This window comes from Bos grunniens, chromosome 5, assembly GCF_055505025.1.
Source record: "Bos grunniens cultivar Pamir isolate PY7600 chromosome 5, Bosgru_T2T1.0, whole genome shotgun sequence".
Lineage (NCBI taxonomy): Eukaryota > Metazoa > Chordata > Mammalia > Artiodactyla > Bovidae > Bos > Bos grunniens.
In genome coordinates this window covers 45,067,782-45,081,111 of record NC_141169.1, presented here as the reverse complement: position 1 = coordinate 45,081,111, position 13,330 = coordinate 45,067,782, and the positions used below count along the sequence as shown (strand labels likewise).

The 13,330-nt window shown below is 39.3% G+C and overlaps 1 protein-coding gene and 1 long non-coding RNA gene across 10 annotated transcripts in view; one reads left to right on the top strand and one right to left on the bottom strand.

The window, feature by feature from the left end:
- Window positions 1–395: 395 nt before the first annotated feature.
- LOC147371847 (lysozyme C, tracheal isozyme-like) lies at window positions 396–6,294 on the bottom strand. Its single transcript, XM_086400030.1, has 4 exons — window positions 6,078–6,294; window positions 4,734–4,898; window positions 2,985–3,060; window positions 396–1,531 (listed from the first exon to the last, which is right to left on the bottom strand). The coding sequence occupies exons 1-4, from the start codon at window positions 6,268–6,270 to the stop codon at window positions 1,465–1,467; spliced, it is 501 nt and encodes a 166-aa protein (XP_086256156.1). The 5' UTR covers window positions 6,271–6,294; the 3' UTR covers window positions 396–1,464.
- Window positions 6,106–13,330, top strand: part of LOC147371842 (uncharacterized) — a 135,957-nt gene continuing 128,732 nt past the window's right edge. For all 9 annotated transcript variants that reach the window (XR_015163793.1, XR_015163790.1, XR_015163794.1 and 6 more), the window contains exons 1-2: window positions 6,106–6,245; window positions 7,375–7,530. This is a non-coding gene — a long non-coding RNA (uncharacterized LOC147371842). The remainder of the gene's footprint in view (window positions 6,246–7,374; window positions 7,531–13,330) is intronic.

Here is a 13,330-nt window from a genome sequence, read left to right as displayed (position 1 = left end):
TAGAGTGAGGACACCAACACAGAAGGATTTCAGAGAAGTGACTATGATGACCAGGTAGACTTGAGGGCCCATTTGAGATTTGTATTGATGAATTTTAAGTGAGGGGAAGTCCTTGGTGGTTCTATGGTTAGGATTCCGTGCTTTCACTCTTAGAGTAAGAAGTCAAGCCCTCTTGGGGAACTAAGGTCCCTGAAGCTGTATGGCACAGTCGAAAAAGATTAAACATTTAAAACATTAAGTGAGATATCAGCAGGCTTATGGATTTCTCTAGCAATATCCACCCGTTTCAATGCAGGTGAGAATGTAGGAAATACTAAGTGTCAGATCATTATTTCCCAATACATACGTATTTCTTCAGAGACATTAAATGGCTCTAAACAAAGGAAGACGAAGTATGAATTGCAAAGCTTTTAATGAAAATGTTTTTCTTTTACAACATGCATAGTTTCACATCTATTGAATAGCAATTAATTCAATGCTTGCAAACTCATCTACCTCTGAATTTAGTCATAATGCATGAATTTCAGCTAATAAAACTAAGGAAAATCAACAGCTCATCTAATTCTTCTTTATATTCCTTCAGGATCAGCAGGATGCCTAAATGAGTTCTTTACAAAGGCTAAAATAGGTTGATGTATAAACTGTGAGTTTATTTTGAAAGCTGTGTGAATGCAACATTTCTACTAAAACATTTAAACCAAAGGTCATACTTATGAAAACAAATTTTTGATGGGGCTGTTTCCATTTTTACCATTTGACGTTCTGCTCTTTTTGACTGAACAGATGAAAGTTCACATGCCTACTCAGGTGGGGCTTTGCCTAAGATCAATTTGCTTAGAGATATTCTTTTGTTGGAGAAGGCAATGGCACCCCACTCCAGTACTCCTGCCTGGAAAATCCGATGGATGGAGGAGCCTGGTAGGCTGCGGTCCATGCTAAGGGTCGGACACGACTGAGTGACTTCACTTTCCCTTTTCACTGTCATGTGTTGGAGAAGGAAATTGCAACCCACTCCAGTGTTCTTGCCTGGAGAATCCCAGGGACCGGGGACCCTGGTGGGCTGCTGTCTCTAGGGTCGCACAGAGTCGGACACGACTGAAGTGACTTAGCATAGCATTGTTTTCTTCTATTTTGTTGAATATTGGGGAGTACTTATATCATTCAAGATTAAGTCTGGGTTATCTCTTTGAGGAACTAAATGTACCAGAGATACATTTGATAATGAAGATTTTAGACAATTATTCACCAGCATTAGTTCTGTTAGCAAGCTGAAAAATGTTGTAGGCCCAATATCAAACAATAAACACGTGAGGTAAACGTCAGCCTCTTAGAAGAAAGACCATATGCTCCTGCTTTGATAAAAACATTATTTGTTTGAAAGAGTGAGAGTATAACCTTTTACTCAACGATTATTTCCTTAATATGAAAAAGAGACAAAATGAGCTGAAGACGAAAACTCCACAGTTACACTCTGCAACCCTTAACATAACTCGTGAGGTCTCGGTTTTGACACTTGTTTGTCCATGCCACCCTGTAGAAAAAGGTAAAAGAAATGATAATAAGATTAAAACATATCTTCATTGTTATACATACTTCAAATCCTTTGTGAGAACAAAATAGTTAATCAGTCCATGAAATACAAGCTACAGACAGATCCAAGTATTGCTTATTTATCAACTGGAGACATGTATACCAAGGCCTTCACATCTCCCCAAGGCTTCACTAGAGCACAGAATGCTGAACACAAATGTTGAGTCTTGTGTAGTCCACAACACAACTGCAAAGCGTATTCCATATTTACTTACTTTCAAAAATAATTTCAAGATATGATGAGGAATTGGTAGAGTGTGGAAAAACTTAAAAATTCTAGAACTCCTTAGAATAAATTGAGGTTAAAGTAGATTGTTTCTATGTAATACACTGTTTAGCATAAATCTTAATATTTAGATTTTCCATTTTCAATTCCCTTGGTCTTAGAGAATCTTCCCAACACTTTTCTCATAACAGTAAGATGAAACCACTCCCTACCCTCTCACACACACCTTTTTTTAGCCACACACACCACATGGCCTATGGTATCTCAGATTCCCAACCAGGTACCAGACTCCCTCCTGCACTGAAAGCATAGACTCTTAACCACTAGGGAAGATCTCTCCTTTAATGCTTAACCCATACTTTGCTCTGTGAAGGGAACTTACATAGTGTTGAAGGTCCATTATACTTGAAACACAAACAAACTCAGAAAAACAAATCAGATTTGTGGTTACCAATTGTGGGTATTGTGGGTGGGGTGCAGGCACCCCACTCCAGTACTTTTGCCTGGAAAATCCCATGGATGGAGGAGCCTGGTGGGCTGTAGTCCATGGAGTCGCTAAGAGTTGGATACGACTGAGTGACTTCCCTTTCACTTTTCACTTTCATGCATTGGAGAAGGAAATGGCAACCCACTCCTGTGTTCTTGCCTGGAGAATCCCAGGGACAGGGGAGCCTGGTGGGTTGCCGTCTATGGAGTCGTGAAGAGTCGGACACGACTGAAGCGACTTAGCAGCAGCAGCAGCAGTGGGTGGGGTGAGGGGTGGGGAATTGGATGAAAGCATCGGAAAGTACTACAAACCTCCAATTATAAGATAAGTAAACACTGGAGATGTGATGTACAACATGATGAATAGAATTAACACTGCTGTGCTCACATATGAAAATAGATTAGACAGTAAATCACAAGATTTTTCATCACAAATTTTTTTCTTCTGTTTCTTTAATTTTTTAACTTATTTTTTAATGAAGGATAATTGCTTAACAGTATTGCATTGTGTTTCTTTAATGTTGTATCCATTGAGATCATGCATGTTCACTAAACTTACTGTGATAATCATTTCATGATGTATTACGTCATTATGCTGTACACCTTAAATTTATGAAGTACTGTGGGTCAATTATATCTTACCAACATTGGATGGAAAGCAAAAAACAAAAAAATACCATACCATGCTGTAATGCCTTGCTGACTGACAATCTTCTTTGCACATGCTACAGCTTGAGTGATGTCATCTTTCAGCAAAGCTGAAAAAGAGGTGGTGGGAAATGAGGACAATGTTCACAGAAATTCATGTAAATTTTAGGTTCAGCCAGCTTTATTCTCTTAGGCTGAGGAAAGAACAACTAAAATTATTTTTTTAAGAGTCCCTGTATCTGTGAATATTGGGAGAAAACCCTCTCTCTCCATTCTATCCCATTTGGCATGAAGTAAAGCATTCTGTTTTTCGTTTGCCAATGTCATTTGGAAGCTCTAAAACTATTAACTAATATGACAGAAGGTTCTCTTTTCACTGGACACTTTGAAAACAAAACAAAAACAAACAAGCAGAAACCAGTCTAGCAGTTTTTTGCTCAGCAGTTCTACTAGTGAAAATTCATTCCAAAACAAGAAAAGTAATAAGTGATGTACCCAAGATGTACATATCAATACAAGAGTTGGATTAATAAATGTTAGAATATTTAGTGAAATTCTATTCATCCAGGAAAAGTAATAAGATTGATATTTGTTGAGAAAAATGATATTGTGCAATAACGAGCAAATTGTAAAGTAGTAAATATAGTACAATTTCATTTTTGTTGAAGCATATTGCTTACATGTTTGTATGTGGGTACAAATGTGGATTATATAGCTTTACATTCATGTACGTGAGTGATGTGTGTTCTGAAAGAAGATGTGGAGACCACAAGTTACCGTGGTCATAAGTCTCTGGGTAGTAGAACTTTTATTCAATGACCACAGATTATTGTATAATACAAATAATTTTTTAAACTAAACTAACTGTATATAAAAGATATGTCCAGAAATGAATCTTCTTTATTAGGAATTTTAATATTAAAAATTAAACAATATCATTTGGCAATACTTCTCCAATATTTTATGCAATAAATATTGCGTGGCACATGTGCATGTGTGACTCTCTGCGACCCCATGGACTGTAGCCCCCCAGGCTTCTCTGTTCATGTTGATTTCCTAGGCAAGAATATTGAAGTCGGTTGCCATACCCTCCTTCAGAGGATCTTCCCAACCCGGGGATTGAACCTGTATCTCACATCTCCTGATTGTCAGGAGGGTCCTTTACTACTAGCCCCACCTGGGAAGCCCTAAATATTGCATATGTTATCTCAGTTTTAAAAGGAACTCAATAGAATAGGTGTTTCACCCCAATTAAAAATAAATGCATATATTAACTTGGTAGAATGACAGTGATTAAATAGGAAGTGTATGTTTGAGATATGCAAACTAAAGAATTTAGGAATGAAATGTGAAATGTTTCTAATTTACTTTAAAATCATTCAGCCAAAAACCCCTACTGTATAATATGTACATTAAAAAGTACATATGACAAAATTTTTAAAAAGACCACACAGCCAAATTATCCCTAAACCTCTCCAAACCAGGTAAATTAGTAGGAATGGCATTGTCCTTTACAAAGCATCAACATGTCCAGTTACAATACAGTGATAGATCATTCCAACTCTTGTATGTTAGTAAACAGCAACCTTCTATGATACCAGCTTTTTAATTTCTTACTTAAGGAATTATGAGGTAGGTGATAAAAACAGTTTCTAGAAGTTAAGATGGAGTGTTTCTGGTCCCTCATGAACTCTTCAAGACCTTTTCATTTGTATTAAATCTCTCTTCTTATAGGTACCACCAAATGGGACCTGTGCCATCACTCAACAGTATCTTGTCTTACCACTGCAGGATACACCACAGCCGTTAACTGCTTTTGGGGTTTTGCCATCATTACACCACCATTTGCTGTTGATCTGAAATATCCCATAATCAGTGCTTTTGCTTCCAGGATTATAGTTTTTAGCTTGTGTGTTATAATTGCTTTCTCCTTTGGCCAAACACATCCCTGAAAAAAAAAATGTATTTTTAGTAATAAACAGCAATATCATATGACTTTTATTTCATAACATAATTCTATTTTACTAATGACTTATTTTAGAAGCATAAACATATATTTTACTTGTAGATAATTTAACATTTGGTGTTAGGGGCCCTTAGGAGAATTCTTTTGTTAGCAAATCATTTGCTAATACTAATGAAACAAGATAACACGTTGTAAAAAATATTGAAATAGCTGTGTCTTCCATTGCTCCCATCCCCCAGGTAAGATTGAGCCTAGAATAGAAAATCAACAGAGTGCTTAAATGGGTTTGGTCACGAGCAGCAGATGCATATGCTAATGTAAAAATATTTGTACTGGGAAAAATAAGGATTTACTAGGAGAAAGAAAATTTCTTATGATACCTAAAGGTGAATTTGGATATCAAATTAGAATCCAAACAATAAGAATCATAGGATAGGAAAGACTATGTCATCCATCCATCCATCTAGCCATTTGCTCATGTACTGAAAAATAGTTATGGAGCAGAAATGTCTGAATTCACTCTGAAAAATACAATGTTGACATGGACAGGTATGGACTGAAATACAAAGGAACTTTTCCTTAGGGCACATATTGAATTCTGTGGAAGAAAATGACAAATAATTAATGAACTAGAGTCAGAATAATAGAATGTTATTTCATGCTACATTTCAGGGTTCCTTATGTAGATATTGATTGAGGAGAAACAGGTTCCTACAGTCCCTGTTCTAAGAGTTCAATGTAACTTTTTAAAAAACTTGGCTGTTAAAAACCCAGCATCATGGTAGGGGGATTAAAAATGACAAAAATACTGCCTTACTCTTGCTTGCAGAACCCAAATTGCAAGCTGGAAAATGGCTGAGGGCTGAAATATATCTTGTAGTCACCCTACAAGTGCCAGCTGGCAAGTTTAGTGGCACTAGAGGAGTACAGCAAGACCTGGCATGCTTAGAATGGTATAGAATTTGACCCTCCCATGCCTCCATCCTTCCCTAGGTACATCTGATTCTGAGCTGATGTGTTTCAGCCATTGTAAATGTACAAACCCTTCAAGGAAAAAAAAAAAGCCATTCATTCAAAGTCCCTTTCTTATTCTTCTTCCTCAGTTAGTATCTGTTCCACAGCTGGCTGACTATTTGGAAGGATGAAGAATAGTTAACTTACAGTTTGCCAGGCTGACTCCCTTGTAGCCAGCCAATCCAAGTTTCTTCAGAGTTCTGGCAAGCTCACACCTCTCAAATGTCTTGCCCTGGACAGCAACAGAAAGGAGCAGAAGCCCCAGAATAAGGAGAGCCTTCATGTTGACGGAAGCCAAATGTCCAAGTTGACCAGGTGAGCTGGACTTGCTATTTAACATCTTTTCCCTTCTGTCTTTTCTGACCAGTTTGGGAGCTCCACCCTTGGAGACATGTGGAAAGCAGGGAATGTTTATTGCTTCACTTACGCTAAAAGTTTTGATGTCCCAAGAGTTAATTGCAAGAAAATCGTGAAATGATATTGCTTGAAGACATTGCTCAGAAAGAACTGGCATTAGCTCTATTGCCCAAAGAGGAACTTCCTCCTATTTGATTATGAATGTGAGCAACTAGAAAGAAAAAAACCCTGAATGAACATATTACACAATGGAAAATATGCTCCCATCTTTGATTAATATTCATTTGCACTAAGTTTTTTTATGTGCTTTCATTATGTTGTCTTCATCTTTTTCACTTAAAAGTATTTTATGTACACTTTCCACAAAGAATGTGACACACTGCCTGTTGTTCTGATAGGTGGATAGCGAAGCACCACGTTGATCACAGATTCCTATGCTGACTCTTTTGGTTGTTTCTCAGTAGTTACTTTGTAAATCAATATTTTACTGTTATAAGTAAGCCTCATGTGAACATTGCTAAGTCCTTTCTGACAATGTCTTACTTCACTTTCTCATGTTAGAACATAAAGAGTCATTGTGAAGCAAGAAAACAGTATAGTAAAACCTACAAAAGAATAGCAGAATTATGCCACCCCAAAATCTTCCTCTTCGGACAAGGATTGTTTTGAGCTGAAGGCAGTTGAGAAGAAGCAGATTCAAGAAAAGTCCTCTTCCTCCCTCTATTTTCCTGAAAGTAAAACATAAATGTGTGCAGACATTAATCATTTGAAACACTAGACACTTATCAGCCCCAAGACAGCACCTGAGGACTCTGCAAAAGAGCCTTTGCTGACTAGCGATTATCTTCCAGTATTCTCTAATGTATTTACTGTCCCACAGTTTGCCACTCTTGGAAGCCTAGTACTCTGTTCCTCTGTCTTGTTGCTCACTTAAAAATACATTGTTCTTTGGTTAAGATAATCTGTAAGTCCAAATTCTGGCTTCCTCCTTGAGTTAGTCATCCCTGCATTTCTTACAAGTATACATGAGATGTATATGTTAATATACTTGTTTCCTTTTCTCTTGTTAATCTGTCTTTGGTTACAGAGCCACAGCGAAAAGCTGAAAAGGGTAAAAGGAAACACATGTTTCCTCCTGTACAGTTTCTAGTGATGAGGATGGGACAGCAAAAGGCTGGGACACTCCACTCTCCCTGGAGACTGCAGTTGAGATATGGGATAACCGACAACAGACCAGCAGAAGGTAAGAGGTCTTACCATGTCAGTCTCGCAAATCTCTGTCTATAGAGCATAGTCAAGAGAGAAGGATAAAGATTTCTCTTTGTCCCTTTCCAAATTCACAGTGGCAGGAGAAAAACATTTGTGAAAATGGATATTGAATCATGAGCTTGTGAATTTGATTTTGGTAATCAACACCTATGGTGAATGATTCTTGGCCTCTCAGATAGAGTTATGTTTTCCTTTATCATAAGGATGAAAAACTATAAGATGAGACTCTCCATTTGTTTTGTTTTATGTATTGAGAGCTTGGCTTTATAACCAGCGAGAATGTGCCCTCCGGTTTCTGCCCCTTATGGGGTACAGTTTCTGTCACACTTGCATCTGCAGCCAGCTAGAAGCCTAGGACATGAAGTGACAGGCAGCATTCTCTGTCCAAACATGCTGGCTCACAGGGAAGTGTGTCTTAATAAAGTGTCCAAATTCATAAGGGGCCTTTTTGGTCTCTACCTTCGTTGCCTGGTTTTGAGGGGAAAATTCACACAGCATTATCACTTTTCTGGTAACCCAGGTTAGGAGGTCAGTGATTTAAGACATCTCACTTTGTGGGAGATAGAGGTTTGTCACCTGAGATGAGGAAGGTCTTTGCTTTCTTAGGCTTTCTCTGCAGAGGCTCTGCATCTTGAGAAGGCTACATTTCTTAGAGAACACCACTGGTGTCCATGGGTAAACCCTAATATTGGTTTTAAGCTGTAAAAATACTCACTGGTTGGAGTCAGAACTGAAATAGATACATTGAAGATGTGGACTTGTACACCTAAAAGATTTTTTACATTTTATTTGTTTATTCACTTATTTATGTATGGCTGCTCTGGGTCTTCCTTGCTGTACGCAGGCTTTCTCTAGATGCTGCTAGCGGGGGCTATCTCTAATTGTAGTGGGTGAATTCGTTGCAGGGGCTTCTCTTGTTACTGCGCATGGGCTCCATCAAGGTTCCCGGGTTCCATAGTTGCAGAGCGTGGGCTCAGTAGTTGTGGCGCATGGGCTTAGTTGCCCCACGGCATGTGGAATCTTCCCAGATCAGAGATCAAACCCATGTCCCCTGCATTGGCAGGGTTCTTAACTACTTTACCACTAGGGGGTCTCTAAAAGGATTTTTTTTTTAATTTATTTTATTTCTGGCTGTCCTGGGTCTTCATGGCTGCGCGAGCTTTTCTCTAGTCGTGCAGAGAAAGTGCTACTCTCCAGTGTGTGGGCTTCTCATTCTCACTGTGGTGGCTTCTCCTGTTTTGGACCACAGGCTCTAGGGCACATGGGCTTCAACATGGGCTTCAGTAGTTGGGATTCATGGGCTCAGTATCGCAGGTCCGAGGCTCCAGAACATAGGCTCAGTCGTCGTGGTGCACAGGCTTTGTTGCTCTGGAGCATACGGGATCTTCCCGGATCAGGGATCAAACCCATGTCTTCTGCCTTGGAAGGTGGATTCTTTACCACTGAATCTCTACGGGAGCCTGAGAAAAGGATTTTTAAGAGAGCTCTATTCCCTGGCGGCTCAGACGATAAAGCGTCTGCCTGTATTGCGGAAGACCCGGGTTCGATCCCCGGGTCTGGAAAATCCCCTGGAGAAGGAAATGGCAACCGACTCCAGTATTCCTGCCTGGAAAATTCCATGAATGGAGGAACCTGGCGGGCTACAGTCCATGGGGTCGCAAAGAGTCGGACCCGACTGAGCGACTTCACTTAACCTCAAGCAAATGTCCTCTTGGTACCTATAGGAAGATCAGATTAAAGAAAAAAAGAGAAATGAAGACGAAAACAAAAAAGAAGTATATACAGAATACCCTGGCTGTATATATACAAAACACTTCCTTAACATGTTTAGGAGGGGAAAATCAGAGAACCAAATGTCAAGAACTGCAGATGGCACTCAAGTTGGTGTGAAACTTATGGAAATATTGAAAGTGAGGAAATAGTTTTGACGAAGGTCAAGAAAATGCATAGAAAGGCTTGATAGACTGTCCCCTCCTCTGTAAGCTGACCCCATCAGGTCCAGACCTTCCCGTATTTGGGGCAGGTACTACAGAAAAAATAATTACTGAACTATCTTATCCAACTATTAAATAAAGAAAAACATTATGGTAATAATCCTATATTTCTGGTAATAGGCAAACATGCCTCTGAGTTCCTTTTCGAAATTCTTTCTTAGTCCCTTGGAAATATTGACCTTACCATGTCTTTGAACTGTAAGCATCCAAAAAGATAAATGTTGGCTAAAGCAAACATGGAACTGGGAAAAAAAAAAAAAAATGAGAGACAGATTTTTTTTAAAAAACAAATTGCTATTTGATATTTCTGTAAGCTCTGTTCCTTCAGATTTTGTCCACAGCCTCCATAAGATTATCTATTAAAGACAAGTAAAAATTTTTTCCACAAATATTGGTAAAATGCTTCAGCCAATATTCAGCCAATATTAAGAATGGGTATATTTAACTTGTTCCATCTTGCAAGAAACACCATTTAGATCCAGCTATTCTTTTATAATAGTTATAAGAAATAACTCTTCTACTTTTACTTTATTTTTATTTTTTTTTGTTTTTTTTTAAAATTTTATTTTATTTTTAAACTTTACAATATTGTATTAGTTTGGCCAAATATCGAAATGAATCCACCACAGGTATACATGTGTTCCCCATCCTGAACCCTCCTCCATCCCCATACCATCCCACTGGGTCGTCCCAGTGCACCAGCCCCAAGCATCCAGTATCGTGCATTGAACCTGGACTGGCGACTCGTTCCATACATGATATTATACATATTTCAATGCCATTCTCCCAAATCTTCCTTGTAAACCATAGAAGTTTATTTCTCACAGCTCTGGGGGCTGGGAATGCAAGATCAAAGCACCAGCACATTGGATTCTTCTGCAAGTCCTCTTCCTGGTTCATCACCAGGGTTTTCTTGCTGCTCTTCACAAGGCGGAAGGGTCTCTGTGGGGTCTGTCTCATGAGCACACTAATCCCATTCATAATCTCATCACCTGAGAACCGCTCAAAGGCCCCACCTCCTAATATACCATCTTTGGGGCTTTAGGATGTCAACATCTGAATTCAGGGATAACACAAACAGAATATAACTACTCTTATAAAACTATTCTTTTGTAAGTTCATCTCAGGTGTAGTGGAAATGCTTTGGAATTTTAAATCCCTTAAAAGGTGTTAGCTTCCTGCCTTAGCAGTTTGCTACCAGTTGATAATTGTTTAAATGAATATTCTTATGATGCAAAATTAGTTCTGAAAATTTTCAGTGTTCTGGGACTCTATCAGGTGATCTTAATCAGGGGTTCTGGGTTATTGAAAAAAGGGGGAATCTATTTACAGGTCTTCCTTGATTTATGGTGAAGTTACATTCTAATAATCGTATCGTAAGTTAGACATATAGTAAGTCAAAAAATGTATACTATACACCTAACCTACCAAACATCATAGTGCTGCCCAGCATACCTTAAACTTTTCCGGGACAGATATATTAGCCTACAGTCACGCAAAATCATCTGACACAAAGCCTATTTTAAAATAAAGTGTTGAATATCTCATGTAATATATTGAATACACTTCAGAAAGTGAAAGACAGAATGGTTGTCTGGGTACAGAATGGTTGTAAGTATATTGGTTGTTTACCCTTATAAACAAAAAATATCACTAGCCTGGGAAAAGATCACATTTTATATTTTCTACTGAATGCATACCACTTTCACACCGTTATAAAGTTGAAAAGCCATAAGCCATCATGAAGGTGGGGACCTTCTGTACTGTAACAGCAAATTCAGACAGTGCTTGCCATGTCCCAGGCATTATTCTAAAAAGCTTAATATGTATTAACTCACTTAACTCCCCTTGAAAAAGGTATTGTCAACATTGGCATTTTACCGATGAAGAAACAGAAATTCACTGAAGTCCAGCAGTTTGCCCACAGCCCCTCTGGGAGCCAGTAAAAGGCCCCTCTGCCTGCCCACGTGCTTTTCCTGTAAACTCTACCCAACACTTCAGTAAAATACCTATTAAAGGCCCATCAGAGCGCCTCTAACAGGAATTGATCTGAAAGCAGACCAGTTAGTAGAGCAGGGATCTGTGGGAAATGGAAGGACAGACTTGATGACAGATGCTGTATCATCCTTTTGTTGTTGCTGTTCACTTAGCATTCCATTTAAGGGGTTATACTAAGGTACATAGAAGGAGAGGCCTACCTGTGTTTTCGTTTATAGGTTCTCTTGCATGCAAGAAGCTGACAGGGCAGATAATCAAACCTTGTGATCATTGTGCTCATTGTTACTAGGGTAATTCCCTGGCTCCACCAGAAAAATAGCTTCAGGGAGAAGTCACAGTTCCCAGGAGCCACCAAATACTTGCAAAGGCTGGAGTTTTACTTCCTCATCAAGAATGAGCCTCTCCAAAGAAACGCAGGAAACTGAGTATGCAAACTCTTGAAAGTATACACTCATCTGGAGTGAATCATTACTTGCTTAATGAGGTGCTTTGTTAAGAAAACAGCTTTGTATAAGGATGGGGGGGAGAAACAGGGACAGGAGGTGGTGGAGATGGTGCTGGAAAGGGATGGGCAGGATAAATAACTGTTAGGGCAAATGTATTAATTCTATCTGCAGAGTCTTTTGGTTTTTAATTTTTATTGGTTTGGGGGTTTTGGAGGGTTTTTCAGGTTTGGGTGTCATTTTGCTTTGTTTTTTGGCAGATCTTTCTCTTTAATTCTACAAGGTAAGAATGACCAAGCAGAAGACAGACCCTCTGATCTTAGTGATAGTTTCCAAAGTTACTTGTTACTCATTTGGTGGCTGTTGAACTCTGAAATCTCCTCTTTGACTTTCTGAGAAAGGTGAGAATTCGATTTTTAAAAGTTTGCACACAGAAAACATCAGGATTCTGTAAACTTCATAAGAAGTTGGGTTTTGGCTTTGTGTCTGGCAGAGAGTTCCTTATCCAGGAGAGTTGGTTTTGATCTTTCTAAGCAATGAGGCTTACCGTGACTGCTCCTCTGTCTTCGGCAGCCACAGGTCTGCTTGTTGCCTGGTGTGTGCACCCTTCCCTCGCTTTAGCCACCCTGTGTGGACACAGGAGATTAATTAAACCCTGTGCAGTTCCTTTTCTTTCAAGTTCTGCTTGAGAGAACGTTCTGATTTTCAAGTGAGAAAATTTAAGTTCTAGTCATTCTGGAGCAGCACCCTGAGGTGTCTTGCCACAAGTTAGAATCCTTGAATTATGGGCAGAGAGGCAATAGCTTAAATTCAAATCTTTTTCTTGCATGTGTGATCTCTCAAGGAAAATGTTCCAAGTCCATGACTTATAGGTAAAACAGAGCATGTCATTAGATGATGGAAGCTTAATAAAAAATGGAGGCTTCCCTTTTGGCTCAGTGGTAAAGAATTAGCCTGCCAATGCAGGAGATGCAGTTTCTATCCCTGGGTCAGGAAGATAGCCTGGAGAAGGAAATGGCAGCCCACTCCAGTGTTCTTGAGTGCGAAATCCCACAGACAGAGGAGCCTGGTGGGCTACAGTTCATGGGGTCATGAAAGAGGCAGACATGACTTAGTGACCATAACAGCAGCAACAATGAAAGATGCTTGTCTGAGAATTTACACGGCAGGCTTAGAAATCCAGGAACTTGACTGGCATCCTTCAGAAAAGCCCAAGCCTCATTGCCTTTGTTCCAGATAAATTTTCTGCTGGTGTTTGTGTGTTTGGGAAAGATGAGTGCTTCAAGGAAGACAGGGAGCTAGCGTGCAGGGTGTGGGTGAGGCCGGGAATGGTGTTCCT